Source organism: Tympanuchus pallidicinctus, unplaced genomic scaffold (assembly GCF_026119805.1).
Source record: "Tympanuchus pallidicinctus isolate F22 unplaced genomic scaffold, pur_lepc_1.0 scaffold18, whole genome shotgun sequence".
Lineage (NCBI taxonomy): Eukaryota > Metazoa > Chordata > Aves > Galliformes > Phasianidae > Tympanuchus > Tympanuchus pallidicinctus.
Window position 1 is genome coordinate 2,113,155 of NW_026294699.1, and position 22,670 is coordinate 2,135,824.

Here is a 22,670-nt window from a genome sequence, read left to right on the forward strand (position 1 = left end):
GTCCCAGTATGGGTAGCAGTACCATAATATGGGTAGTAGTGTCCCAGCCTGTGTAACAGCATCCTGACATGGGTACCAGCATCCCAATATGGGTACCAGCGTCCCAATATGGGTACCAGCATCCCAGCATGTGTACCAGCATCCCAATATGGGTACCAGCATCCCAATATGGGTACCAGCATCCCAGCATGTGTACCAGCATCCCAATATGGGTACCAGCATCCCAGCATGGGTACCAGCATCCCAGTACAGGTACCAGCATCCCACTGTGGGTATCAGCATTGCAGCATGGATACCAGCATCCTGGTGCTGGTACAGGTACAGGTATGTGCATCCCAGTACAAGTTGTGCATCCTAGTGTGAGAGTGTCCATCCCAGCATGTTACCAGCATCCCAGTATTGCTATGTACATATTTCTATAGGAATTTGCACCCTGGTATTGAAACCTGCATCTCAGTACAGGTATGTGCATCCTGGTTTGTGCATCCCAGCACTAGAACGAACGTCCTGGTATGAGCATGTGAATTCCAGTATCAGGATCTGCATCATTGTCCAGGAACCTGCATCCTGGTGCAATAATCTGCATCCCAGTATGGATTGCAGCATCCCAGCACTGGGTAGATGCTGCATCTGGCCCAGCTGCCTGCCAGATGATCGATCTATCTCTATACCCTCCCATCCTGGGGAGCCTGCTCTGCCCTGAAAGGATCCCTTGTGTCTGCCCTCGTCCAGCCCCTGAGCACAGGCAGCAGCTCCCCAGGACCCGTGGGAGAGGTGCTCTGTGGGGTTTAGCCATCCCTGGGGCCACCGTAAGACCCTGGAGAGGTACAGGGAAAATCCCTTTCCTGCACTGAGACCGTGTTCCTGGTATCCAGAGCCTGTGATGGAGCCTGCAGAGACAGAAATGGGCGAGGGAAAAGCTGCCACTGGGAAACGGGAGCAGAAGGGAGGTGGCACAGTGCTGAGTGCTGGAAAGCAGGGCCAGGGCCTCATCCAGAAACCAGGCTTCTGTTTGCACCCCAAATCCCCATAATTCTCCCCAGATGGGTGGACAGCCCCCGCCCTCAGGACTCCTCCCTGCTGTGGGGACCCCAACCAGACCAAGGACAACACAGAGACACGGGCTGTGAACGGAAGGTGAGTAAAAATTTATTTCATTGTAGAGAACAAAACTAAAACAGCACAGCTGTGCCAGGCCTGGAGCAACGCAGGGCGCAGGGACATCCCTGTGCTCCAGGGCTCTGCCCCACAGACACACTCCAGGCAGGCAGCAGGACAGAACAGGGATGAAAAGCCCAAGGACATGGCCCTGTGGGTGGGTAGCAGTGGAGAACCCCAGGCTGGCAAAAGCAGCTCTGGACAGAGCCAGTGTTGGGGACAGTGCCACTGCTGGGATGGGGACAGCATGGCAGGATGCTACCCACAAATGGTGGCTTCTCCAACTCCTCGCTGGCCCCAGGCCACAGTACAAGTTGAAATAGATGAAGGGACACAGAAGCAGTGGGCTGTCCCTCAGTGCTGCCCTGAGCTGCCTGTAAATAAGCCTACCCTGAGTGCAGCCCAAGAGCTAGTGTCACTTATTTCACTAGAAACCCCCTGGCACAGCAGAAATGGGTTGGGAGCCCGGGGCAGTAGAGTGTGGAGCTCCCAGGGACAGCACAGGCTGGTATCATTCTTTGAGATGCTGAGAACAGGAGCAGCCCCAAACTCCTGCCGGCTGAAATGCCAACTGGCTGGAGGTGGGCATGGAGGGAAAACAGCTTCCAGTTGTACCAGGAGGTGCAATGCTCAGAGCCTCCTGCTCTGGTAGGGACCCGCAGAGGGAACGGCAGGACATGATGGCACCGCCAGGCAAGGGCATCCTCAGCCCATGTAGTGCTCTCTGGCACTGGGAATACTGGTTGTGGGGGAGAGGGAAGGGACACACGAGCAGGTAGGAGAGGAGGGCAGATGGGCCAAAATCCAGATGGGGTGGTATTGGGAAACAGGGACTCGGGATGGGAGTGTGCCTTATGGGGCCGAAGCTGCCCAGCACTGCTGCAGCAGGCAGAAATCCTGACAGCCTCAGTGCTGGCACTGCTGGAGGCCCTCACAGCTCCAGGAGCGTCACCCTGCAGCAGGGATGTGCCCAGCCCATGGACAGATAAACGCTCGTGTTTGAACATAAAAACAAACGTTAAAAAATCATTAATAGAATAAAAGAAGGGAGTGATCCCTTTGGCTTCCAGGGAGGAGCCCCCCAGCTGCCACACAGGCAAGGTGCCCGGGGACCAGTGGGGCGAGGCTGGCTGGTGCCAAGGATCGATCCTGCTGGTGCTGGGAACTCTGGCTTCTCTGATCCTGCAGTTGAGGCTGGGGGAGGAGGATTTCCCACCAGGGAGCAGCGGGCCCTCATGGGGCACGGTTCAGGACAGGGAGCTGGTGGCACAGGAAGGATGGGGCGCAGAGCAGCTCTCACTTGTTCTTGGCCAGCACGCGGTACAGCGTGAAGCCCACCAGGGCAGTGACTGCAGCCCCCAGGGCCACCCGGAGCCAGAAGGACGCAGCTCCCAGCTCCACAGCATTCAGGTGGCTGCAAGGGAAGAGAGAAAAGATGGGTGAGCGATGTGAAAGGAGACAGGTGTCCAAACGAGCCTGACAGCTCTCAGGATGGCACGGCTCAGCTCCAGGGGACAAACCCCATCCAAAGGTGCTGGTGCAGCACTGAGCACCGCGAGGCTCCCGCACGCCGAGCGCCCGCCACGCGGCATCACCATCAAACCCGACGATGGCTGGTGGAAGGGAGGCAGCCTTCACCCTCCCACAGCCCTGAAATAGCACACCAACATCTAAATAATTAGTACCAGCAAGGAGGTACTCATCTTCCTTTCTAGGTCAGGCTGCTTTTACAGCTCCAAGTGCAAGAGAGCCCCAGAAGCGGGTGCAGCGATGCTGGCACAGGGGTGAGAAAATCAGCAGCAGCCACGGTACTGAGCTGGGGACAGGGAGGAAGGGCCCTGTGCCCTCTGATCGTGCACACTCCCTTCCTAAACACGTGCTGCCCTGCATCACTGAGCTCCTCGACGAGGAGAAAAGACGTATCCATTATTCATTCTCCACTAAATGGGGAGGAGAAGAGCCAATCCCCGGCCCTCCGTTACGCTGTTATTTATTTATACCAAATACCCTAAGATATATAAAGAATATTTAAATTTTAATACTGCAGAGAAAAAAAAAGAAGAAGAAAAAAAAAAAAAAAAAAAGAGCGTTGGCTCTAAAAATAAAGTTGTTTATTGAAAAAGCTAAAGGGAAAACCACTCACTGGTAATCCCATCCTGTTCTCCAACGCACCCACATGCTCTCCTGGAAAGGGCAGAGCCCCCACCGTGCTGCCCAGCCCCCTTCAGGAGCAGCTCCTTCCCAAAGCATCCTGAGGTCCTGCTCCTCTGATCTCTTTGCTGCTGCTGATCAGGAGAAAACAGCCACCTCCTCCTCCCTGCAGGCGCTGGCACACTAGGCTGGCTACTCACCTTTCAGCACTTTTTTATCTCAGCCTTCAAAAAACAAAGATCCTGCCATCAGAGCTTATCCAATAAATCTGCCAGAGGGCTGCACGAGGCAGAAGACAGTTGAGTCCCTTCGCCCTCTCATATCGGGTAAAAAAAAGCGGCCCTTTTGTTCCCATTAATCACATAAGCAGATGATATCGAGAGCTCGGGAGAAACCACGCGGATTGCAGGGTGGGGAAACTGCAGCTTCCTGCCCTCAGCTCCCAGCCAACAGCCCCTCCGTGGCACGGATACTAACGGGAAGGTGGCAGCAGTGGCCAGCTTGGTGTAGACAGCAGTGCTGGGCGGGCCCTGGCTGTGGCAGGAGAAGAGGAATGGTGGTGGGAGGCAGTGCTTGTAGCAGAACTCAGCTGGGGACAGCCCGGGCTGCTGGCTTGCTTCTGGCAGGTCTGCCTTGGAGGCCACAAAAACGCAGGGGATCTGGCTGTCCATGTAGTGTTGCTGCAGGCAGAGGAAGAAGGTGAGGGGTGAATAACTGGCCACTGCCCTATGCATCTCCAGGGAGGGAATCACAAGGGTTCCCCAGCCAAGAGGGGACCAAGGCAGGAGGGCTGGGCAGGCAGCAGCGCTTCCCGGAGGTGTGGGCAGGGCAAGGCTGCTCCTGCACCCTCCTGGGAAATGCAGGGCCGCCACTCAAAAGGCCGATGCCTCCCAGGGTGCCTGCACTCACCTTATAAATACTGGCACAGTAACTGAAGGATTTGGGGTCACTCAGGTCATAGATCAAGCAGGCAACGTCGCAGGCTGCGTCCGACGCCTTTGTGAACTGCATCTCAGCACTGACCTCGTGCAGCTGGAGCAGGAAAGGAAGGGACAGGGGGCACAGCACTGCCGTGAGGAGGCGGAGCCGAGTCTCACATCGACACACACATGATGCAGTGTAACACAGCCACGGGCACAGCACAGCACAGGGGTGCTCTGATGGTGTGATACGGGTGGACACAGCCCAGCCCTGCTGCCTGCAGCCAGGCAGACGTAGCAGCAATGCTCCCCTCTCCCACACTTACTATGAGGTACTTTTCCTGGCCGTTGACCTGCACGGTATTGATCGTGTAGAGAGATGGCTCTCCTGGGTCCTCCCTCTGGACCTGCCATGGATGAAAACACCGTCTCAGACAGCAGGGAGAGTGCTTAGGGGAGGGAGAACACTTCACGCTGCTCTGATCCCTGCGGTCTAACAGCCACTGCCCTTGAAAGCCAGCCAGAGTCTGCCACGAGACAAGGGCCGTTAGCAACGAGCAGGGAAAAACCAGCATCTCCTTGGTCAGATCAGGAAAGAAACAGCCTCTCAGAATCCTTGGGACAAGCAGAGGGAGGGGACCCACAGCCTTACGCAAAATAAAGGGGCAAGAGCCACAGCGTAGAGGGGTGGTACAAAGCCCTGCGCTGGGACGCCGGCCCTGGCCAGGGCAGGAAGGTGCTGGCACACAGCAGATTGCTCAGCAGCCTCACGCTCTGCCTCCTGCTCCACCAGAGAGGGGAGCAGCCACTCACCGCGAGGCTCCTGCCGAGGAAGGCCTGCAGGAAGGCAGACTTGCCTGCGCCCCTGGCTCCCAGCACCTTGCATAGGAAGACGTTTCTCTGGGTCTGGCCTTTCTCCAGGTCAATCCTCTTCTCCCTGGTCACTGGCAAAAGTAAGGGCGGGTGAGTGCGAGGAGGAACACCAAACTGTCAGGAGGTGAGAGCACTGCTGTACCTGTGAGGGCCTGAGTCTGGGAGTCCTGCTCCGACAGGATGGGGTAGCCCAGGTAGCCGAGGCACTCCAGGCAGTGCTGCACATCCAGGTAGGCTACGAGGCTGGAGAGACAGAGAGCATTGGGAAGCTGGTCAGGGGGATGCTGACAAGGTCAGCAAGCACTACGTGACGGGACTAACAACGTGGGAGAGGGACTGAGCTTACGTCCACTGGCAGAGAAATCCATGCAGGGAAAGCAGGCCTTTATCAGTGGTGCATACCGTGTTGTAGAGCTCAGGGCCCCAGGGCATGCAGGGGAAGACACTGAAGAAGTTCTGCAGCTCTGCAGGAGAGAGGGCTCCATCCTGGTCCTGCCAAAACAAGTGGGAGTCAGCAGCTGAGGAAGGACACAGACTACATGCACACAGCAGCTCTCTACAGCCACATCAAGTGCTGTCAGGGACCCCTCTCTAGGGGTTCTGGCACACTGAAGCCAACTCATTTCCTGCTGCAGAATGACACAGGGATCCTTTCAATAGCAGACATCAATTGCAAGCGAGGCCACAGCTGCATGACTGCACAAAGAGCCTGAACCCCAGGGACACTCATCACTGTACAACTAACAGGCACTGCCAGAGGGGATTCTGTTCTGTGACTAAAACTGGAGCCACCACCAGCTCTGCCAATGGGAAGGATCTGTTCACATGCACCCTGCAGCCCTGAGCTGCTGGTCCTGCCACGCTGCAGGCCTGTGCTGCAGGGAAAGCAGCCTGAGGTCTGCAAGCAGTCGCTAAGCCCTCCAGACAACCACACGCCAACACAGCAGCTTCAGGGTAGGCATGCCATAGGGCCACACCACAGAGGATCTGCTGGCATCTGGGCACACAGAGGCATGTTTCGACTCAGTGCTGCAGCTCCCATGGAGCCACCATACCCCAGATGCATACCAACATGTAAATAATTAGATCAGATGCATGCACATCCAAGACAGGCCCTTCCCTCACTCTCCAAAGAGCCAAATTAGTTGCTTTCATTCCCTCTCTGCAGCCCAGCACCCCTTCCACGGGGCTGCCAGCTGCGTGGACACTTCTGCTCAGTTTGTGGCTGCAGGCCAGCAGCTCTGATCACTTTCCCTATCACCCTGTGCGCCACAGACGGTCACACTGCACGGCTGACACCAGCTCAGATCCCAAAGGCCCACACTTTACCACCTGCTCTTTGGTCAAGGGTGGTGACCCCAGTCCCACGGCCCCGATGTGCAGCCACAGTGAGGTACCTGCAGCTCACTGCGACCACCCAAGCCTCAGCAAGAAGCTACACGGCGCCCTGCACACCTTGTCATGCTTCTCGAAGAGCCGCTGCAGGAACTGGTAGCCCAGGTGGTTGAGCTCCGTGGAGCAGCCAGGAGGCAGGCGGAACCTGCCAGGAGAGACCCAAGTGAGCAGCTCCAGCACCTCCTCGCTCCCTGAACGAAGGGCAGTGTGTCAGCAGGTCCTCTGCAAAGCCACGTCTCAGCCAGAGCACAGGGCTCCACAGTCCCTCCCTGCCCGTGGCCAGTGGCTGTCCCTAGGCCTGGCTGTTCCCTGGCTATAGGGAGAAGGTGCTGAGCGTGTGGAGCAGGCTCCCCTCAATACATCTGCACCACCTCCCAGACTGGGAGCTTTGCTTAGCCTCACACTCAGGGCTGCAGAAGGGCACAGCTCTAGACACGGTGCTTTCCATCAGCACGGGCCCTGCTGTCTTCCACCATTGCCTGCTCTCTGGGGAGAAGATGAGGCAGCTCACAGCCAAAGCCTTTCATTACTGCCAGATCACCACCTCCAGGGTGGCAGGGAGCAGAGAAGAGACAGCAGCTACAGAATCAGCCAGGAAGGCTATGCTGACTGCTCACGGCTCCTGACAGCTCGGCTCAGGCAGAGACCAGAACAGCCTTCAAAAGTCCCTTGTTGATGTCAAGGCAAGTCAGGGACAAGCCTTCATCGCTCTGTTCTTTGCCCACCTACGTCACAGCCAACAGCACAGTTAACAACTTCAAGGCCTTCACATTATTGCCAACCCCCTGTTCCCAGCTCGTGACCATAGGGAAAGGTGAGGAACGTGAACACGGCCGTAAGCTCAGGGTGCAGATTCAACCTCAGCCAAGCAATGCAGCAGATGTCAGGGTACTGAGTTGTACACCACAGGGTTGTCACACCCTGCCAGCCCCACTCCACACCAGGATACGCACTGTGGGTACAGGTAATCATCTGTCAGCTCCAGCTCGTCATCGTAGCCAAAGCGGCGAAGGATAGTCCATGTGGTCTCATGGCGGCCCCTCTGGATGAAGAGCGTGTTGAGGAAGAGGAAGCCTGTGGGGGAGAGATCAAGCAGCTCAGACAACAGGGGCCAGACTGGGATTCAGCCTCAGGGATCTTTGTCTCAGGAGTACGCGTTCACCCGAAAAACCACGCTTGGACAGAAAGCTTCACATAGCCATAGCTGGCTCAAGTTTGCTTCATTAGGCCTGGATTGAGATCCAGGAGGCTCAGCCTGGTGACAGGGCCCCTCTGCAATATGCTGAAGGAGGTGGATCCATCCACTCCTGGCAGTGAAGGAGCAGACAGTCCCTTGCTGTTACCATTTAACGTCAGGCCGTTGTCCTGCACTCCGTCCGTGGTGTTCTTCCACACAACCATCTTCACATCCTCCAAGGCCTGGGGAGCCAGAGGGTTTCCAAAGCAGGACTTCTACCTCCCAAGAGACAGAAGGTCATTGTGAGCCAGCACATGGACAGCAGAAACCCTCCATCTCACCTGCTGGTGAGATAGAAGGACCCAAGGAGGACCAGGAGATACTGCAGCTCCACAGCCAACCCTACCTGAAAGTAGTTGAGTTCATCATCGCTGAGGATCTGGTTATTATCTTGGTCTGAGAGGTTGAAAATCCGGGTCAGCGCTCGTGAACACGCAGGTCTCAGCTGCAAGGGACCAACCATAGTAACAAAACCAGGGCACTGCATTTGGTGTGGCTCTTTCCTCTGCCTCCCAAACCCCAAAGCCCCTCCTGCAATGGGAGCGTGGCTCAGGTAGGCCAGCACCACAGCCATGCTGAAGCTGGAGGTCAGAAGCATGACGGCCCACAGGGAAGGTTTCCCTTGGACTCCTCCCACCACACAGTCTGGAGCACGAGGGCTCCTGCAGGTATCTCTGGTCAGTGTACTCTCATCTGGCTGCACTTAACAGGGAGAGCTCTTTCCTCCTCTGTTGGCTCCCCCCAGGGGTAACTGCTTTCCCCTTCTTGCTACTTTGGCACAAATTCTCCACATCCTTCCCAGGGGTAAAAGGCACAGCACCAGTCTGGAACTCTGTGACCCCACAGGTGTGATGGGCAGAGACACCTCCAGGAGCTGTGAGCAGATTCCTACCTGCTTCTCTTCCGGGTCATACAGGGGTGCAGTGGGATGCAGCACAGCTTTCTGGGCGTAGTAAAAGAGCTCAGAGATGTTCTTGAGGTTCTTGGCAGAGCACTGTGGGTTCAAAGGAAGACACAATGCTATGAGTGGGCAAAGGGCTTGTGACAGTGGGGAGGAGGTTGACAGGAGCTCTCCAAGCCACGAAATAATGCATGAAAGCACAGAGCAATCTCTGTCCAGCATCAGGAAGAAAACAAAGTGGAATCCTCCTGCACACACTCAGGCTCTGCTGTGCCTCAGAGCCTACATGGGCTGCGTGCAGTTCCAGCACTGTTTACAGCTAGACAGGGCAGACACCAAAACCCACTCTATGTGTGGAAAGCAAAGCACAGAAAGCATAAAGCACAGGCCCTTGAGGCTCAGACTGAGGTCATTCTGCAGAGCAACACTAGTGGGGCAGATCCCCCAAAACATGAAGGCTCCCCTGGCCAAGAGTCACGTGCTCCTACCCTCACAGAGGCTTTTCATAAACACTCAGGTCCCTCACCTCCACACAGGTCTCAATCTCCGAGAACTGGTTCATGATGGGCAGGATGACTTCCATGGAGCTCCCCATCTGCAGGTCAGACTTGTTTCCAACTAAAATAATGGGGATCCTGAGGGAGAAAGATGGTGAGTCAGAGAGCACGAGTGGAGCCACCCCCCCGCCAGCCTCAGCTGGGCTCCAGCTGCACACGTTGCTGCACAGCCGGCCAGGGAGCCTCCCTGCCTTCCTCTGCAAGGTCCAGAACAGCTTTCCTGCTTCCTACGGCTGGGAGCATCCATCTGGAGAAACAGACTGCCTGATCCTGCTTAAGCTTTCACCCAGCAGCAATATGTTCAGGAGCTTTTAATCCAACGCAGCAGCCTTCTGTCTAAGCGACCCACATGCAGCCTATGGCTTCTGTGCTGCCATCCTCCCTTAGCAGCCTCCCTCTTCTTGCCTTGCCAGTGAGACACCAAGGTGGGGGGGAGGGGGAAAGCCTTCTCCTGTGACCCTCTGACTCAGCTAGACCCACAAGGGAGAAAAGCCCCCACATTCTTCTGCTGCAAGTGGTCTAACCACCGGTTGCACAGCTGGCTCAATCTGAGCAACCTCCACACGCAACAAAGGCAGTGAGGGCCCTGCAATCTCCCAGTTCTGCCCGCAGTACCTGGCACCCTTTTCAGCTCTCCCGTTCACCATGGGGATCCATTTTGTGCGAATCTGCAAGGCAAGCACAGAGAAGGACCTGTGAGAGCAGACTGGGGAGGGAGAGGCAGCTCCCAGTGCACACAGCGTGGCTGTCAGCAGGGCCCTGCAGCCATCTGCTCCCCAGCATTCCCCCGCACCAGCAGGCAGAGCACACCCAGGGATGCTGTATGCCAGCAGAAAGATGTGACAGGCCTGTTGCCTCCAGCACAGACGGACAATTGCCAGCGTGGGAGCAAGCCCAGGCTGTGCTCAGCCTGTCTCTGCTTGCAGGAGTCCCAAACCCCAAAAGCTCTGGAGGGCTGGGGGCACTTCAAGGCTCCCAAAGGGGACACGTTACCTTCTCAATCGTGGCTTCCTTGGTGACATCATACACCACACAGACCACATTGGCCTGCAAGAGAGAAGCAGAAAAGGAGTGAGCAAAAGTCCTGGTGCTCTCATAATGGCAGGGAAGCCTTCCAAGCTTAGGCAGCTCCAGCCCCAAATGCTGCCACTGCGCATGCACTAAAACCCAGCAGCTGTGGTTTAGAATGCATGAGCAGTACCCACAAGAACACAACACACATGCTGCCTGCAGGCTTGCTGGGAACTGGACAACATCAGCTATAACCTCAGCTGTTTTGTGCCAGCATGCAGAATCTCCCTTCTCAGCTCTTGGCACAGCATAGATGTTTTCCTTCCCCACATTGGCAGAAAGCACACGGCAGCTCCCACCCCTGCTCCTCCCTGCATGTAAGGCCTCCATAGAAGAGGAAGGGCACACGTGTGGCCATGCCAGCCACACAGCAGCCATACCAAACCAGGCAGGGTGGTGGCAGCACACAGAGCTGCTCAGCCCAAGCCTAAAGGCAGGGCAAAGGCAGAGGAGCCCTTTGACCACAATGCCTCGCTGCTGCCCAACCCCAGCTCTGCAGTGGGATGCCGGGAGCACAGCCTCACTTCTCTCTGCTTCAGGCCTCATCCCACAGCCACCAGCACAGCCACCACCACGCCATGCTCTCCCAAGTGATGCTCTTGGGGTGCCAGCCCTGTGCCAGGCAGCCAGGGTCCCCTTCTCCATTTGGCTGTGCATGGGAACCACTCCTTCCCCTCCCTGCACTTGACCCCTCAACTCCCCCACTTCCACACTCACGGTGGTTTGGCAGCTGCTGACCTCCCCCTCCCAGCCCTGCACAGACAGCACTGACACTGACGCTTTCTTTCAAGCAGACAGAAGGGATCACTGGCCCTTTCAGGGGAGAGTTTAGTGCTAATCCCAGGGATGCACAAGGGTTTAGGCAGGATTTTCTGGAGCCGTTTTAAGCATCTCAGGACATTCCTCCTCTCTGGGCAGAGGGAGCAGGAGCCCAGTGCCCATGGCCCACCTCCTCAGCTGTTAGATGCCAAGGTGGAACAATGCAGAAGTTTTGCTGTGAGATGCAAAACTGGGGGGGGAGAGGGCTTTGTTACATACTATCAAGACACTCTCCTCTTGAAGGAGCCAAAATTAATCCCAAAGTGAAGGAAAGCAGCAGGGCCAGTTGGATGGATTCTTTCTCCTCCCTGGCCAATATGCCCCAGGGCTCCATCTCCCAAAACACCACCTCTGTGTCACTGCTTTATCAGACAGCCATAGGGACCTCAAGCAGGGAACAGAGGGTCTCATCAACAACTGCTGCTCCCCTCCACCTCCTGGGAACGTCCCAGGACTGGAAGCACACCACGTGCTCAGCAGCCTCCTCTACCTACTGGTCAGGAGGGAGCTGCCCCCCCCCCCCCGCTCACCTTCTGGTGGCTCTCCAGAAGGCGAGGACAAGCCCTGTAACAGCTTACAACACAGAGAAGGATTAAACAAAGTGCTAAACAAACTGCTAGCGTTAATCTGCAGATAACCAACTGCCTGCACATCTCTGGGTGGTTAATGGAAAGAGAGAGCAGTCACATGTCATGGGCAGGCTCATGGCAGTGCAGCCTTCTGCCCTGCGATGCCCCATCCAGCCCCGCTCACCTTAGCAATCTCCTCTTGTAGCTCATCCTCAGTCTGCTCTGTCTCTGGAAAGGGAGAAGAACTGTCACCACCCACTGTCAATGGCTGCTGCGGTAGGGGCAGCACCCTTCCTGCTTGCTGCAGGTATGCAAGGAGAAGGGAGGCCAGCAGGGATCAAGACAGTCTCACCTGAGTAGTCTACAATGTGAGTGGGGACCTTCTCAGGTGTGACATCAGCCGGGATCGTGATCTCTTCTGCACGAGGTGGCACCTACAAAGCAGGCACTGTGTTCTGCTGCATGAAGCAGCCAGTCAGACCAAGCAATGGTGAGGATGGGAGATGAGGCACTCAGATCTCAATGTAGCTGCTGCCCAGGAAGGGTGACTCCTGCCCGCAGATTGCTTCCCTGCCTGCTGAGAGCTGCAGCAGGCTGATGTGTGCTATTGCCTGCTCCTCACACAATGAAATCTGACGGCCTCCCAGCCCTGAGCACTGCCTGGAGACGCAGCCCTGTGTCCCGTCATGGAAGCAGCATTTAAAAAAAAAAAAATCAGAGCTGCCACCCCCCCACTAAGCCCTCAAGTGCTCCCCTAGCTCCAGCCTGACCTCCTGGCAGCTGGAGACAGGCTAAGCTGATTGCCTGGGCTTTGCTGTGAAACACAGAAAGGTGCTGGTACCCAGTTGTTCCCCTGCAAGCTTATGCTTCCCAGTGAGCACTATCTGCCTGCAGGCAGACTACTGGTGGAGCAGTACAGTGCCCCTTCTGCATCCAAGCTGGGATGGGACGGCAAGCCACACAGCCAGAGGCCCGGAGGGGCACGTGTAGGCAGGCTGGAGACCACAGTGACAGCCCTGCTCAGAGTGCCAGGCCCTGCTCCAGCCACGCAGGAAGGCAGGCGTGGCCCGGCCCCTTCCATGGGCTCTGTCGCGGTACTGCGATGAGGCTGCAAAGCCCCCGAGGGAGCAGCAGGGAACGAGGCCCCAGAGGAACAGCACTCAAACGGAGAAGCCGCATGGGTGGGGGCACGGAGAAAGCACCGCTCCGCCTCCAAACGCCTGGGGCCGCAGCCGGACACAGCGGTGCCAGCGCCGCCCTGCAGCTCCGCGCTCACCTCCTCGGGGAACTCCTCTCCCACCAGAGCCATGATCAGGGACGTCTTCCCCACCTGGGCTAGGAAAGAAAGGGGAAACATTGGCGCCGCACGGAGCCGCACACACCCGGCCTCAGCGGCCGTTCCCGGCCCGACGCCATAGGGCCCAAGGGAGGCCCGCACAGCGGCGAGAAACCGCTGCCATCGGCCTCAGCACCGCGGGGACCGCAGCGGCCCGGCCGCTCCTCCCCCCCCCGGCCCCGCTGTCCGCCCTTACCCTCCCCCAGCAGCAGGATCCGCACGTCCCGCTTCATGGCGGCACCGCCGCCGCTCCCGGGGTCGCCGCCGCCGCCAGTGCCGCTTCCGGTGGCAACCAGCCAGTGGTGGGGGATAGAGCGGCGCTGCCAGCACAGCGCCCCCAGCCGGTCGGAGGTATGACCCTCGCTTTTCGTCTTTTTTTATTACCCCCCCCAAAAAAATAGAGCAACAAATCGCGTCATAAATAAACAGCACAGCACAGCACAGCAGCCCCGGAGCGTCCCACGACCCGCCGCAGGGCCTGCGGCCTAGCTGGGGGGCTGAGCCGAGGCCTGGCGTACAGCCGCAGCCCGGCCCGCAACGAGGCCACCCCGCCTCAGGCGCCCAGCAGCTCCCAGACGAGAACCGCGCTGTGCGAGGCCGTCAGCAAGCGGCGGCCGGCGGGAGCGAAGCGACAGAGGTGGACGGCGTCGTCGTGAGCAGCGTAGTCCTGGGGGAGGCCGGCAGGGCAGCGCTGCAGCCGGAGGAGCCGCTCTGTGGGGAGACACGCTGGGGTCAGAGCCTGAGGGTGGGGGGCGGTTCATCTGGAGAAGACTCAAGAGACATTACTGCTCCTCTACAGCTCCTGAAAGGAAGCCAGCAGCCCCCTGCAGAGAAGGAGCTGGGGGTCCTGATGGCTGAAAAGCCGAACGTGAGGCAGCAGTGTGTGATGACAGCTGGGAAAGCAAACGGGATCGTGGGCTGCATCAGCAGAGGGGTGGGCAGCAGGGACAGGGAGGTGAGCGTCCCTCTCTGCTCTGCTCTTGTGAGGCCCCATCTGCAGCACTGCGTCCAGGGCTGGAGCCCCCAGGCCAAACAGGACAGGGAGCTGTTGGAGAGGGTGCAGGGGAGCCACAGAGATGATCAGGGGCTGCAGCACCTCCACTGCAAAGACAGGCTGAGGGAGCTGGGCTTGTTCAGCCTGGAGCAAAGAAGACTGGGGGTGACCTCAGTGCAGCCTGCAGTACCTAAAGGGAGCCTACAGCCAGGAGGGGAGTCAACTGCTGAAAAGGGTGGATAACAGCAGGACAAGGGGAAATGGTTTGAAGCTGAGGGAGGGCAGACTGAGGTTGGATGTCAGGGGAAGTTCTTTGCTGTGAGAGTGGTGAGGTGCTGGAACAGCTGCCCAGAGAGGCTGTGATGCCCCGTCCATCCCTGGAGGTGTTCAAGGCCAGGTTGGATGGGGCCCTGGGCAGCCTGGGCTGGTTGGTGGCCCTGCGTGTGGCAGGGAGGTTTGGAGATTCGTGATCCTTGAGGTCTTTTCCAACCCCGGCCATTCTGAATGTTAGGAAACATTTCTGCTCAGAAAGAGCAATGCTACAGTGGCACTGCTGCTCAGTGATGGAGGTGTTCCAGAACCCTGGGGATGTGGCACTGAGGGAAGTGGGCAGTTGGAGTAGATGATCTGAGTGTTCTTTTCCAACCTTACCACTTCTATGTTTTTTCCCTGCCTGACACACTACCCTGCCCTGAAGCAGGGCAGATTACTTCACTCCCAGGGCTGTTGTTCCTGGGATGACACACCTGGGGGGACGAGCAGAGCCCACAGCACTGGCTGGTACTCACCGCTGAAGCCGACAGCCATGAAGCGTGCTGCAGGACACAGGCTCAGGGACGTGGCAAAGTATGGCAAGGAGATCTTCTCAACGACCTGTGCTCCAGCAAGAGAAGCACAGCAACATCTCAGAACTGAGCAGGCAGCAAAACAGCTGCCTAAGTGACACCTTCAGGAGGGTAAAGGGCTCCTCCTCCGTGGGGAGGCTGACAGATGCACAACCTCTCTCCAGGCTCAAAAACCTGCCAAAGGCACCCCCCTTCAAGAGGTGACCTGACAATTTAGAGACTGTTAGCGCTCCCAAAAGCAAACACCTTCCCCTGCAGAAGAAGCATCAGTGACTGGCAGCCTGCCCAGGGGCCTGGGGCCAGAGCTGGAGTTTCTGAGTGAAAAGCTGCCACACTGCCCAGCTGCTTGCTGAACCAATTTCAAAACCTAAAGCTTGTATTACTTGCAGCTCCTATTAGCAGGAGTGGATACTGCAGTGGGAGCTGTCATTTGGGTCAAGATGGAGTCCAGCTCTCCCCCTGCAGAAAGAGGGGCTCATCTGCAAGCCCCTGCCTTATGTTGCAGGCCCTTCGAGGGAGATGGGGAGCACTGCCTCCCCACCATCTCGTTCAACAAAGCCATGCAATGGAGCACATGCTGCCTGGGCACGATGCACAGGGAGGGTACAGATACCTGTTTCTTGCGCAGGCTGTAAAACAGGGCTTCCTTCTGCATCCCAAAGCCAACATAGACCAAGGTTCCATGCTCCCAAGGGCAGAACGCAGCCAGGCTGGGTGGCAGGCTGCCATGACCCTGGCAGGGGAAACCAAAAGGAACCAAACTGAGGCTAGCTTTTCCAGCCCAACACAACACGGCAGGGAGCACGGAGCAGTTACCAGCCATTGGGCTGTAGGTGTATAAGCACCAGAAAATTCATATGATACAAAAAGGCTGTTTTCTCCCTCACTGCCATCTCAGCCCTGCTCACTGTAAAGAAACAAGGAGCAAACACACACTGCCATGGGAACCTGAAGCTCGTTGTTTACTGTCATGGAAGCAGGACACACGAGAGTCCAACAGGCAGAATTTCCACCATGACATTATTCCTGCGTGGGCTTGAAGGTTGGGCTGGATTAATGGATTAGTTTCAACACAAAGCAAATAGAGCCCAAAAGATATACATCATTAGTATGGGATGCAAGATCAGTCCTTCCCAAATTCACCATGGGGAGACCTGTAACAGCCTGCAGTGTGCGTGGGCCTGGGGGCAGCAGGTGAGGATCAGAAAAGCCCACCTTCCTCTTGCATGCCAACGTCAGGTACACAAGGGGCCAATATCCTGTCCCATACAGAACCCCTCTGTTTTCTAGCAACATCATTCTGCTCAGATCCCTGACTTTGACTGGTCTGCAGCCAGCTCTGCAGAGTAACGGAGACTCAGGGCTGGAGCAGGAGTATTTGGCTCTGTTCACAGTCACTGGGCTCCTGGTTCAGGATATTCACGCTCATTGGCAGTGTCAATCAGCAGGAGGCTCATCGTTAGGTCTCTCATCTGCACACTGCCTGTGCTGGCTCCTGGCTGTGCTCAGTTTCACACAGCACAGGAGTATCAGCTGTGTGAATGCAGTTTTTTCTCTTCTTGCTCACAAAATCAGTGCTTCCCAGTGGTTAAGCAGCACCATACGCAGCTCACACTGCCTGTCAACACCTCAAAGGTGCACGAGTAAGACATCCCACGAGCAGCAGAACCCATGAAAATCACCTTGCTAAGCGGACTCACTGTTTGCACCCATCCTTCTCAAAGCCTCGAGGCATCCCTCCCCTGCTGGGTGACTGAAACAACACACGTAAACACACTGGACTGAGCTGACAGGATGGTTTCACGTGACTTTGGATGGAGTTAGGATGCTTCAGCATCCCATCTACAGCCAGGGAGAGCGTGCTGAAGGGACTGGGGCTGCATGGTGCCAAGACAGGGACGTGAGTGGGGGGGCAGAACACTCACCTCGGGGCTGGCAGGAGCAGGGAAGCTAAGCCAGTCGAGGAGCTCACACTTATCCTTCAGCCAGTCGGAGGCCCAAACGCTGACCCGGCGGTCTGAGCTGGTAGCCAGCCACAGCTCAGCTCCTTGCACCCCAAAGTCATGGTACTACAGAAGACAAAAGCAACATCACGGCTCTTGCAGTGCAGAAGCTTTAAAGAAAGCTGTTAGCAAGAACTAGCAGAGGGCATGACTTCATGGGAATACAAGGGATTAATGCCAGGATTAATCTCCTGGATTCTCTCTTCTGAGCAGTGCTTAAAGTCATTTATCACAATAAAATAGGACAAGGAAGCAGTGATTGCAGAGCCAGCAGCAAGCTCTGGGCTGAAAGCCCCGGCAGAAGAGGAGTGAGTGCCTGGCCAGAATGACACACATCTCTTCCCTTGGACACCTGATCTGAGCATCTCCTAGGAGACTGCAGATACACCTAAAGCAGAGGAAGACCTCCTCACTCCACAGCCACCAGGAAAAACAGCTTTGCAGCCTTCTGCAGATTTTCAAGTCAGAGACCTTAGGCAACGTTATTGTCATCTCAGGAAGTCACAAAGAGGACAAAGAGACCCTCTATGGAGGGAAATACAAAAGACGCTAAAAACACTCCACTGTTGGACTAACAAGCCTTCTGGCTTCACAGAGCAACCCCACAAAGAGCCAGATGCACACACAGAGCCAGGCTGCTAAGGAGTGGAGTGGGGAAATCGCATCAAGGCTGTTAGTGGGGGCATGGCCCAGCCCAGGCTGCCCTCAAGGGATGCTGCTCTTGGAGGGCCCATAGTGCCTGCACAGAGTGTCTGCCCACCCTCTCAGGCAACCTGAGAGCAATGCAGTGGCTTTTCTCCACTGAAGCTATCCCTGAAAAAAAAAAAAAAAGCCAACAGAAGTTACTGGAGGTGCTGGGCCTAAAAAGCAGAGCGGGACAACTGACCCAGCCAGGCTGCTGCTCCCTCCCACAGCGCAGGGACCTCACTCCCACACGGTGCTGGGACACAGAGGCAGGTCTTACCTGCTTCCTGATGCACTGCAGGACGGTGATAGCAGAGCCTTTGTGGTCAGCAAGGATGCGGATGGTCATTCCGGTGCGAGGGCTGCTGACAGCCACGATTCCATCCTTGCCCCCTGATAAGATCATTTCTCCTGTGGTCAAAGGAGAGAAGAGAACGGTATAAATTCTTATAGAAGAGTCTGATGTCATGGGACAGCAGAGTCCCAAAACACCTGAAAGATTGGGAACATCTGAACGAAGAGCTGGGTAAGATCAGATGTTTCAGGGACGCACGCTAAATCACATCCAAACAAGAGCCAAAGCAGCTTGTAAACAGGAAGACAAAAAGGAATATTTGCTGCATCCAAACTACTTGCTTGTATCACTGCCAATATATCTGCCAAAACCCATTTACCATGTGCTCCACTGACAGGTCTGCCAAAGTCCATTGGTACGAGCTCTCCCTGGGCCCAGCTTTTTGTGCAAGTTTTTGGAGGCAAGACCTGTGCTTGGGTAACCCTGATAAAAGCGAGCTGTGCTCCCCAGGCAACATCCCTGCTGTTACAACAAGCAATCTCACCATCTGTGGAGTAGGCAATTGCTGTCAGTGCGGTGGCATGGGGGTGCATTTTCAGCTCCATCTCTGTCCTGGAAATACTGAAGACACGGATGGTGCCATCACTGTATCCTGCCACCACATGCTGACTCTCAGCTTCCCATGCAACGTTGGGGTGAGGCTTCCAGGCCAGGCACTGGCAACTCTGCAAAGGAACCAGGGAAGAGAGATGATGACAGTGCAGACAGCAGGACTGGGCACAGCAAATGCACTAAAGGCTCCACCTGCAAGTATTTCTTCAGCTTCAGGTTGATCTGTGAGGACACAGCAGTCCTTGCAGTCCAAAGCAGTTAGACTGCATCCTCTACCCAGACAAAAAGACTGAAGTGCCACAAAGGATTACCTGGTTCAGCACTTGAAACTGTACCACCAGCTCCATTCTGCTGAGGGACCAAACCCTCACGCTGCCATCTTCCCCACACGTGGCACAGAGAGTCTCATCAGGACTGAAGGACACCTCGGTCACCTGCAGCAAGGACGGAGATGGGGAACAGGAGCCCTACAAATAACACAGCCTGCAGCACATCAGCCCCTCTTCCCCTCCCGCTCCCCAGGACTCCTCCAAACGTGAAGCCCCATATGTAAAGGAAGGAGAGTTGTTTAATTTTTGTGCTTAGAAGAAATCTGGGACTCACAGCCAGGCTTGCAATGGAAATCATTAAACCTAACCACAAAGCTAAACCAGGCACTACACAACATAAATCTAGGTAAAAGATCTTCCACCACTTGAGATCTTCTTGTTTAGATCTTCGTGTTTTAGGCAAAGAAAATTCTCCATTACGGGTGTTCAGCAACCAGGCTGCTTCCACACATTGCAGCACTCCACAATTAAACCTCAGTGACTCAGCCAGCTGCATTTTCCACTCCGACAGAAAGACCCACAGCTACTCACAGGCTGAGGCTGAGAAACACCTGAGGCTGAAGCAGCTGAGCATGCGAATGCCTGGAGCACAACCCCTTGGGCACAAGCATGATGCAGAACACCCACTGCTCCACGTAGCAAAGCACAACCATCCCTGCCCCTCAAACCTTGCTTTTGTGGCCGCTGATGAGCCGGATGCTCGTGCTCTCCTTCCAGTTGATGTACCACAGTGTTCCTGCTGTGGTGCCCACAATCCCCATTTCTAAAGAGTCATCGAAAGCCATGCTGACTATCGTCCCATCCAGGGTGATCTCATGTTCTAGCAGAACTGAGCTAGGTCTGGAGGAAGGGAAGATCCGAGAGGGAACACTCAACTATTGGAAGACACTGCCTCCTTTAAGTGCAATTTTCTAGTATGCACAGTATTTAGAAAGCAGTTGTTCAGTGTGGGGCACCTGAATGTGGGGCACCAGTGCCTGGTGCTGCACAGAGACCATTGCTGATAGGAGAGAAGCAAAACAGGGGATGCAGTAGCATAAAGAGGAAACAAAGGTAATATTTTCATTCTTTTAAAGGATCTTCTACAAGCCACTGACTTAAACTCCACCCATTTCCAATACCAAGAAGATTGAACTGTTAGCAAAAATCCAATAAAAACGACCGTGCAGGAAGAGTCAAGAGTGAAGGGATGGAGGGAAGGTAAGGATGAAGAGCAGCAGCACGGCTGTGGGCAGAGCTCACGCATCTGTGAAAAGCCACCTTTCAGACAGCCCCCAGATGAGGGGAAGAGCACCTGAGGAGCACAGCACGAGGTGGGTGCAAGCAGGGCAGATGCTGGAGCTCACCTACCTGGCCTTGGGCCCCTTCGGCCTCAGCTCCTGCGTGGCCCCCACTGCCCACAGGCGGATGCGCTTCGCGTTGCTGCCGCTCACCAGCCTGTTGCAGCGGCACACCAGCACACCTGGGAGGCAAATGGAAGCACCCGTGGCCACCCCCCCATGAATAAACCCCACTGCTCTCAGCCACCAACTCACCGGGCAGCACACCTGCTGTTCTCACAGCCCAGAAGTAGCCCCCCGACCCACCCAGCTTTGACACCCGGCTCACAGATCAACTGCCACCCAATAGGGAAAATCCATTTTTCCAGGCACAGCTGAAACGAGAGGCAGGCAAGCTCAGTGCTGCTTACAGCCTAACATTGGTGGCACTTAGAATCATAGAATCACCAGGGTTGGAAAAGACCCCCAAGATCACCCTGTCCAACTGTCCACCTACCACCAATACTTGCCCACTACCCCACGTCCTTTAGCACCATATTTGCACCCACCGATCTCGCCCTCATCAGCCTCCCACATCATGAAGCAGCTGTTGGTCTCCGTGTCCCACACGCAGACCTGGCCTGAGTTGGTCCCACTGTAAAGAAGGGTGTCAGCCCCATAGCAGAGGGATGTCAGCTCCACCGGCCCTAACACTTCAGGTGCAGGGGCCCTATGAACCTGCCAAGGCACACGAAGCAGAAAGGTCAAAGGGAACGTGCTGCTTAGCTAAAAGGGAAGCAAACCACCTCCTCCCACCTTCAATGCATTCAGCTTGCGCATCAGATACAACTGAAAGCCACTCAGGGCCAACATCACACTCTCACTAAGAGAGATCATCAGCTCTCGCAGAACTGTGGGGGCAGAGCCTCCATCTCTCTCACTAAGGCTTGGAAAAGACGTCAGAAATACAGAACATAAATTTCAATAGATGATAAAAGTGAGATTTTACCTTGAGATTGATGTCAGCCCCGTGCTGCTCCAGCAGCCAAAACGTAAGTGCTCCCTTCCCCACGCAGGCCATTTCTCTGTGAGAAAAAGGACTAAAAGCCATGTCATGGACTGGCTCGGAGGTACGAGTCGATGACAGGAGTTCATAAGTGTAGGTACTCCACAGAGCAATGGTTTGATCATTGTAGTCCCCTAGGTAGAACATGAAAGACAGTAGAAGGAGGGAACCAACCTGATGGAGCTGTAGGCGTCCCTACAGCAGAGGAGTTGGACTAGATGACCTTTAAAGGTCCCTTCCAACTCAAATGATTCAATTATTCTAATTCTGCAGCCCGAGTGTTTCCTTACGATGGCCATCAGCCAACACGTCACAATCTCATGTCATGCCACTGTTGTCTCAGGCAGAGGCACATCTCTTTGCATGCATACTCAGCAAAAGCCAAGAAGTGCTTCTGTGGCAGCGAAGGCTCCGTGATGTAATAGGTTGGCATCCGAGCTGAGGATGAGTAGAGCTGGCCCAACATTTTGTGTTGGAGGTTGTAGCACATCTGGACCTACAGCACTGTCTGCAGCCAATGTCTGACTCAGCCAATGCTGGCCTGGTAGGGATTGCAGCACACAGAGCAGGCTTTCTGCTATTTCTGCATCCTTAGCACACCTCAGCACACGCCCAACACAAGCCCTCCAGCGACACTATGAGCTCAGGACTAAGAGTTTTGAACTGAGAAACAGAGGGTGCCATTGCTGAGAGCGATGCAGAGATGGCAACTGACCTTAATGGAAGCCACCACGGCTGGCAGGCAGCAGGAGGCAGCAGCCATGGCATGGTAAGCACCCCCAGCCCTCAGCCTGCACAGCAGGCACTGCATCAGCCTTTCCCAGGCTCCACAAATCAGGGCAGACTTTCAGCTTTTTCCTTCTCCGCAGCCCAGAAAAGAGCTGGAGAAGGAGGGCTCCTCTCCCACGCTGCTCTGCAGAGAGCACAGAGCTCTCTCCCTTGAGCAAGGCTTGCTTTTTTTTCCAAGGGCAGACTCACCAGCTCAAAGCGAACGTGTTGCCTGCTCCACAGGTCCTCTCTCTTGCAAAACTAGAACTTACTAATTGTGTATCTGTCCTTTAAACGTCCCCTGCCTAAACAAAACAGACAGCTTGAGTGTCCATCTTGTGCTGGCATCGCTGCCCGGCAGGAGGCTCACAGTGTGAGGCCTGGATACTTCTGTGCAGTTCCAGCTAAGCAACAATAAGAAGGCCAGGAGAAGGCATTTCCCTTTGGATACTATATATAGTAACTGCAAACTATTTACATGGCCTTAACCAGGACTAGTCAGCCGGAAAAAAAGCTGTAACTTCAAGAAAAACGAGCCTGCAGGGCCATGAGAGCAATCCCAGCACCCGTGTCTTGTAAACACAGGGCACATTTTCCCCCACAAAATGCTGACAGCTGCTCACTTGCAGAGCATCCCCAGGCTCACAGTCACTGCCAGGGGGACCTGAGATTACAAGCTGCATGATCCACTGTGCTGTTTATTAGGCTCCCTGATAGTTTCACAGGGAAATGAAGTTCCAGTGCCAAAGCCACCCAGCAGCAGCTGCTGGTCAGAACCGTGAGCTTGGTTTGCAGCTCACAGCTTTCATCCACTTACAGCAACTTCCT

The 22,670-nt window shown here is 55.6% G+C and overlaps 2 protein-coding genes across 8 annotated transcripts in view; both read right to left on the reverse strand.

The window, feature by feature from the left end:
* Nucleotides 1-1,127: 1,127 nt before the first annotated feature.
* On the reverse strand, nt 1,128-13,303 carry RHOT2 (ras homolog family member T2). Of its 5 annotated transcripts, none has more exons than XM_052680016.1 (19): nt 13,184-13,303; nt 12,928-12,986; nt 12,004-12,085; nt 11,836-11,879; nt 10,186-10,239; nt 9,808-9,860; nt 9,162-9,270; nt 8,627-8,728; nt 8,081-8,179; nt 7,841-7,949; nt 7,451-7,571; nt 6,558-6,642; nt 5,449-5,594; nt 5,245-5,345; nt 5,043-5,173; nt 4,556-4,636; nt 4,219-4,341; nt 3,787-3,989; nt 1,128-2,572 (listed from the first exon to the last, which is right to left on the reverse strand). In XM_052680016.1, exons 1-19 carry the CDS (start codon nt 13,218-13,220, stop codon nt 2,455-2,457), a joined length of 1,857 nt encoding a protein of 618 aa, XP_052535976.1. In that variant the 5' UTR covers nt 13,221-13,303; the 3' UTR covers nt 1,128-2,454. The 5 variants fall into 5 exon arrangements, 4 of the variants coding, with proteins under 4 accessions (XP_052535976.1, XP_052535978.1, XP_052535975.1 ...); XR_008205969.1 differs by having other exon boundaries at nt 2,464-2,572; nt 3,510-3,989; XM_052680018.1 differs by lacking the exon at nt 1,128-2,572 and adding an exon at nt 2,579-3,533.
* A 74-nt stretch (nt 13,304-13,377) lies between these two features.
* Nucleotides 13,378-22,670, reverse strand: part of WDR90 (WD repeat domain 90) — a 29,161-nt gene continuing 19,868 nt past the window's right edge. For all 3 annotated transcript variants that reach the window (XM_052679982.1, XM_052679981.1, XM_052679983.1), the window contains 11 exons: nt 21,018-21,208; nt 20,578-20,746; nt 20,100-20,211; nt 19,418-19,589; nt 18,732-18,854; nt 18,353-18,533; nt 17,794-17,924; nt 16,752-16,895; nt 15,440-15,559; nt 14,770-14,854; nt 13,378-13,698 (listed from right to left, as the gene is read on the reverse strand). In XM_052679982.1, the coding sequence (XP_052535942.1) occupies nt 13,541-13,698; nt 14,770-14,854; nt 15,440-15,559; nt 16,752-16,895; nt 17,794-17,924; nt 18,353-18,533; nt 18,732-18,854; nt 19,418-19,589; nt 20,100-20,211; nt 20,578-20,746; nt 21,018-21,208 (1,586 nt within the window). In that variant the 3' untranslated portion in view covers nt 13,378-13,540. The remainder of the gene's footprint in view (nt 13,699-14,769; nt 14,855-15,439; nt 15,560-16,751; nt 16,896-17,793; nt 17,925-18,352; nt 18,534-18,731; nt 18,855-19,417; nt 19,590-20,099; nt 20,212-20,577; nt 20,747-21,017; nt 21,209-22,670) is intronic.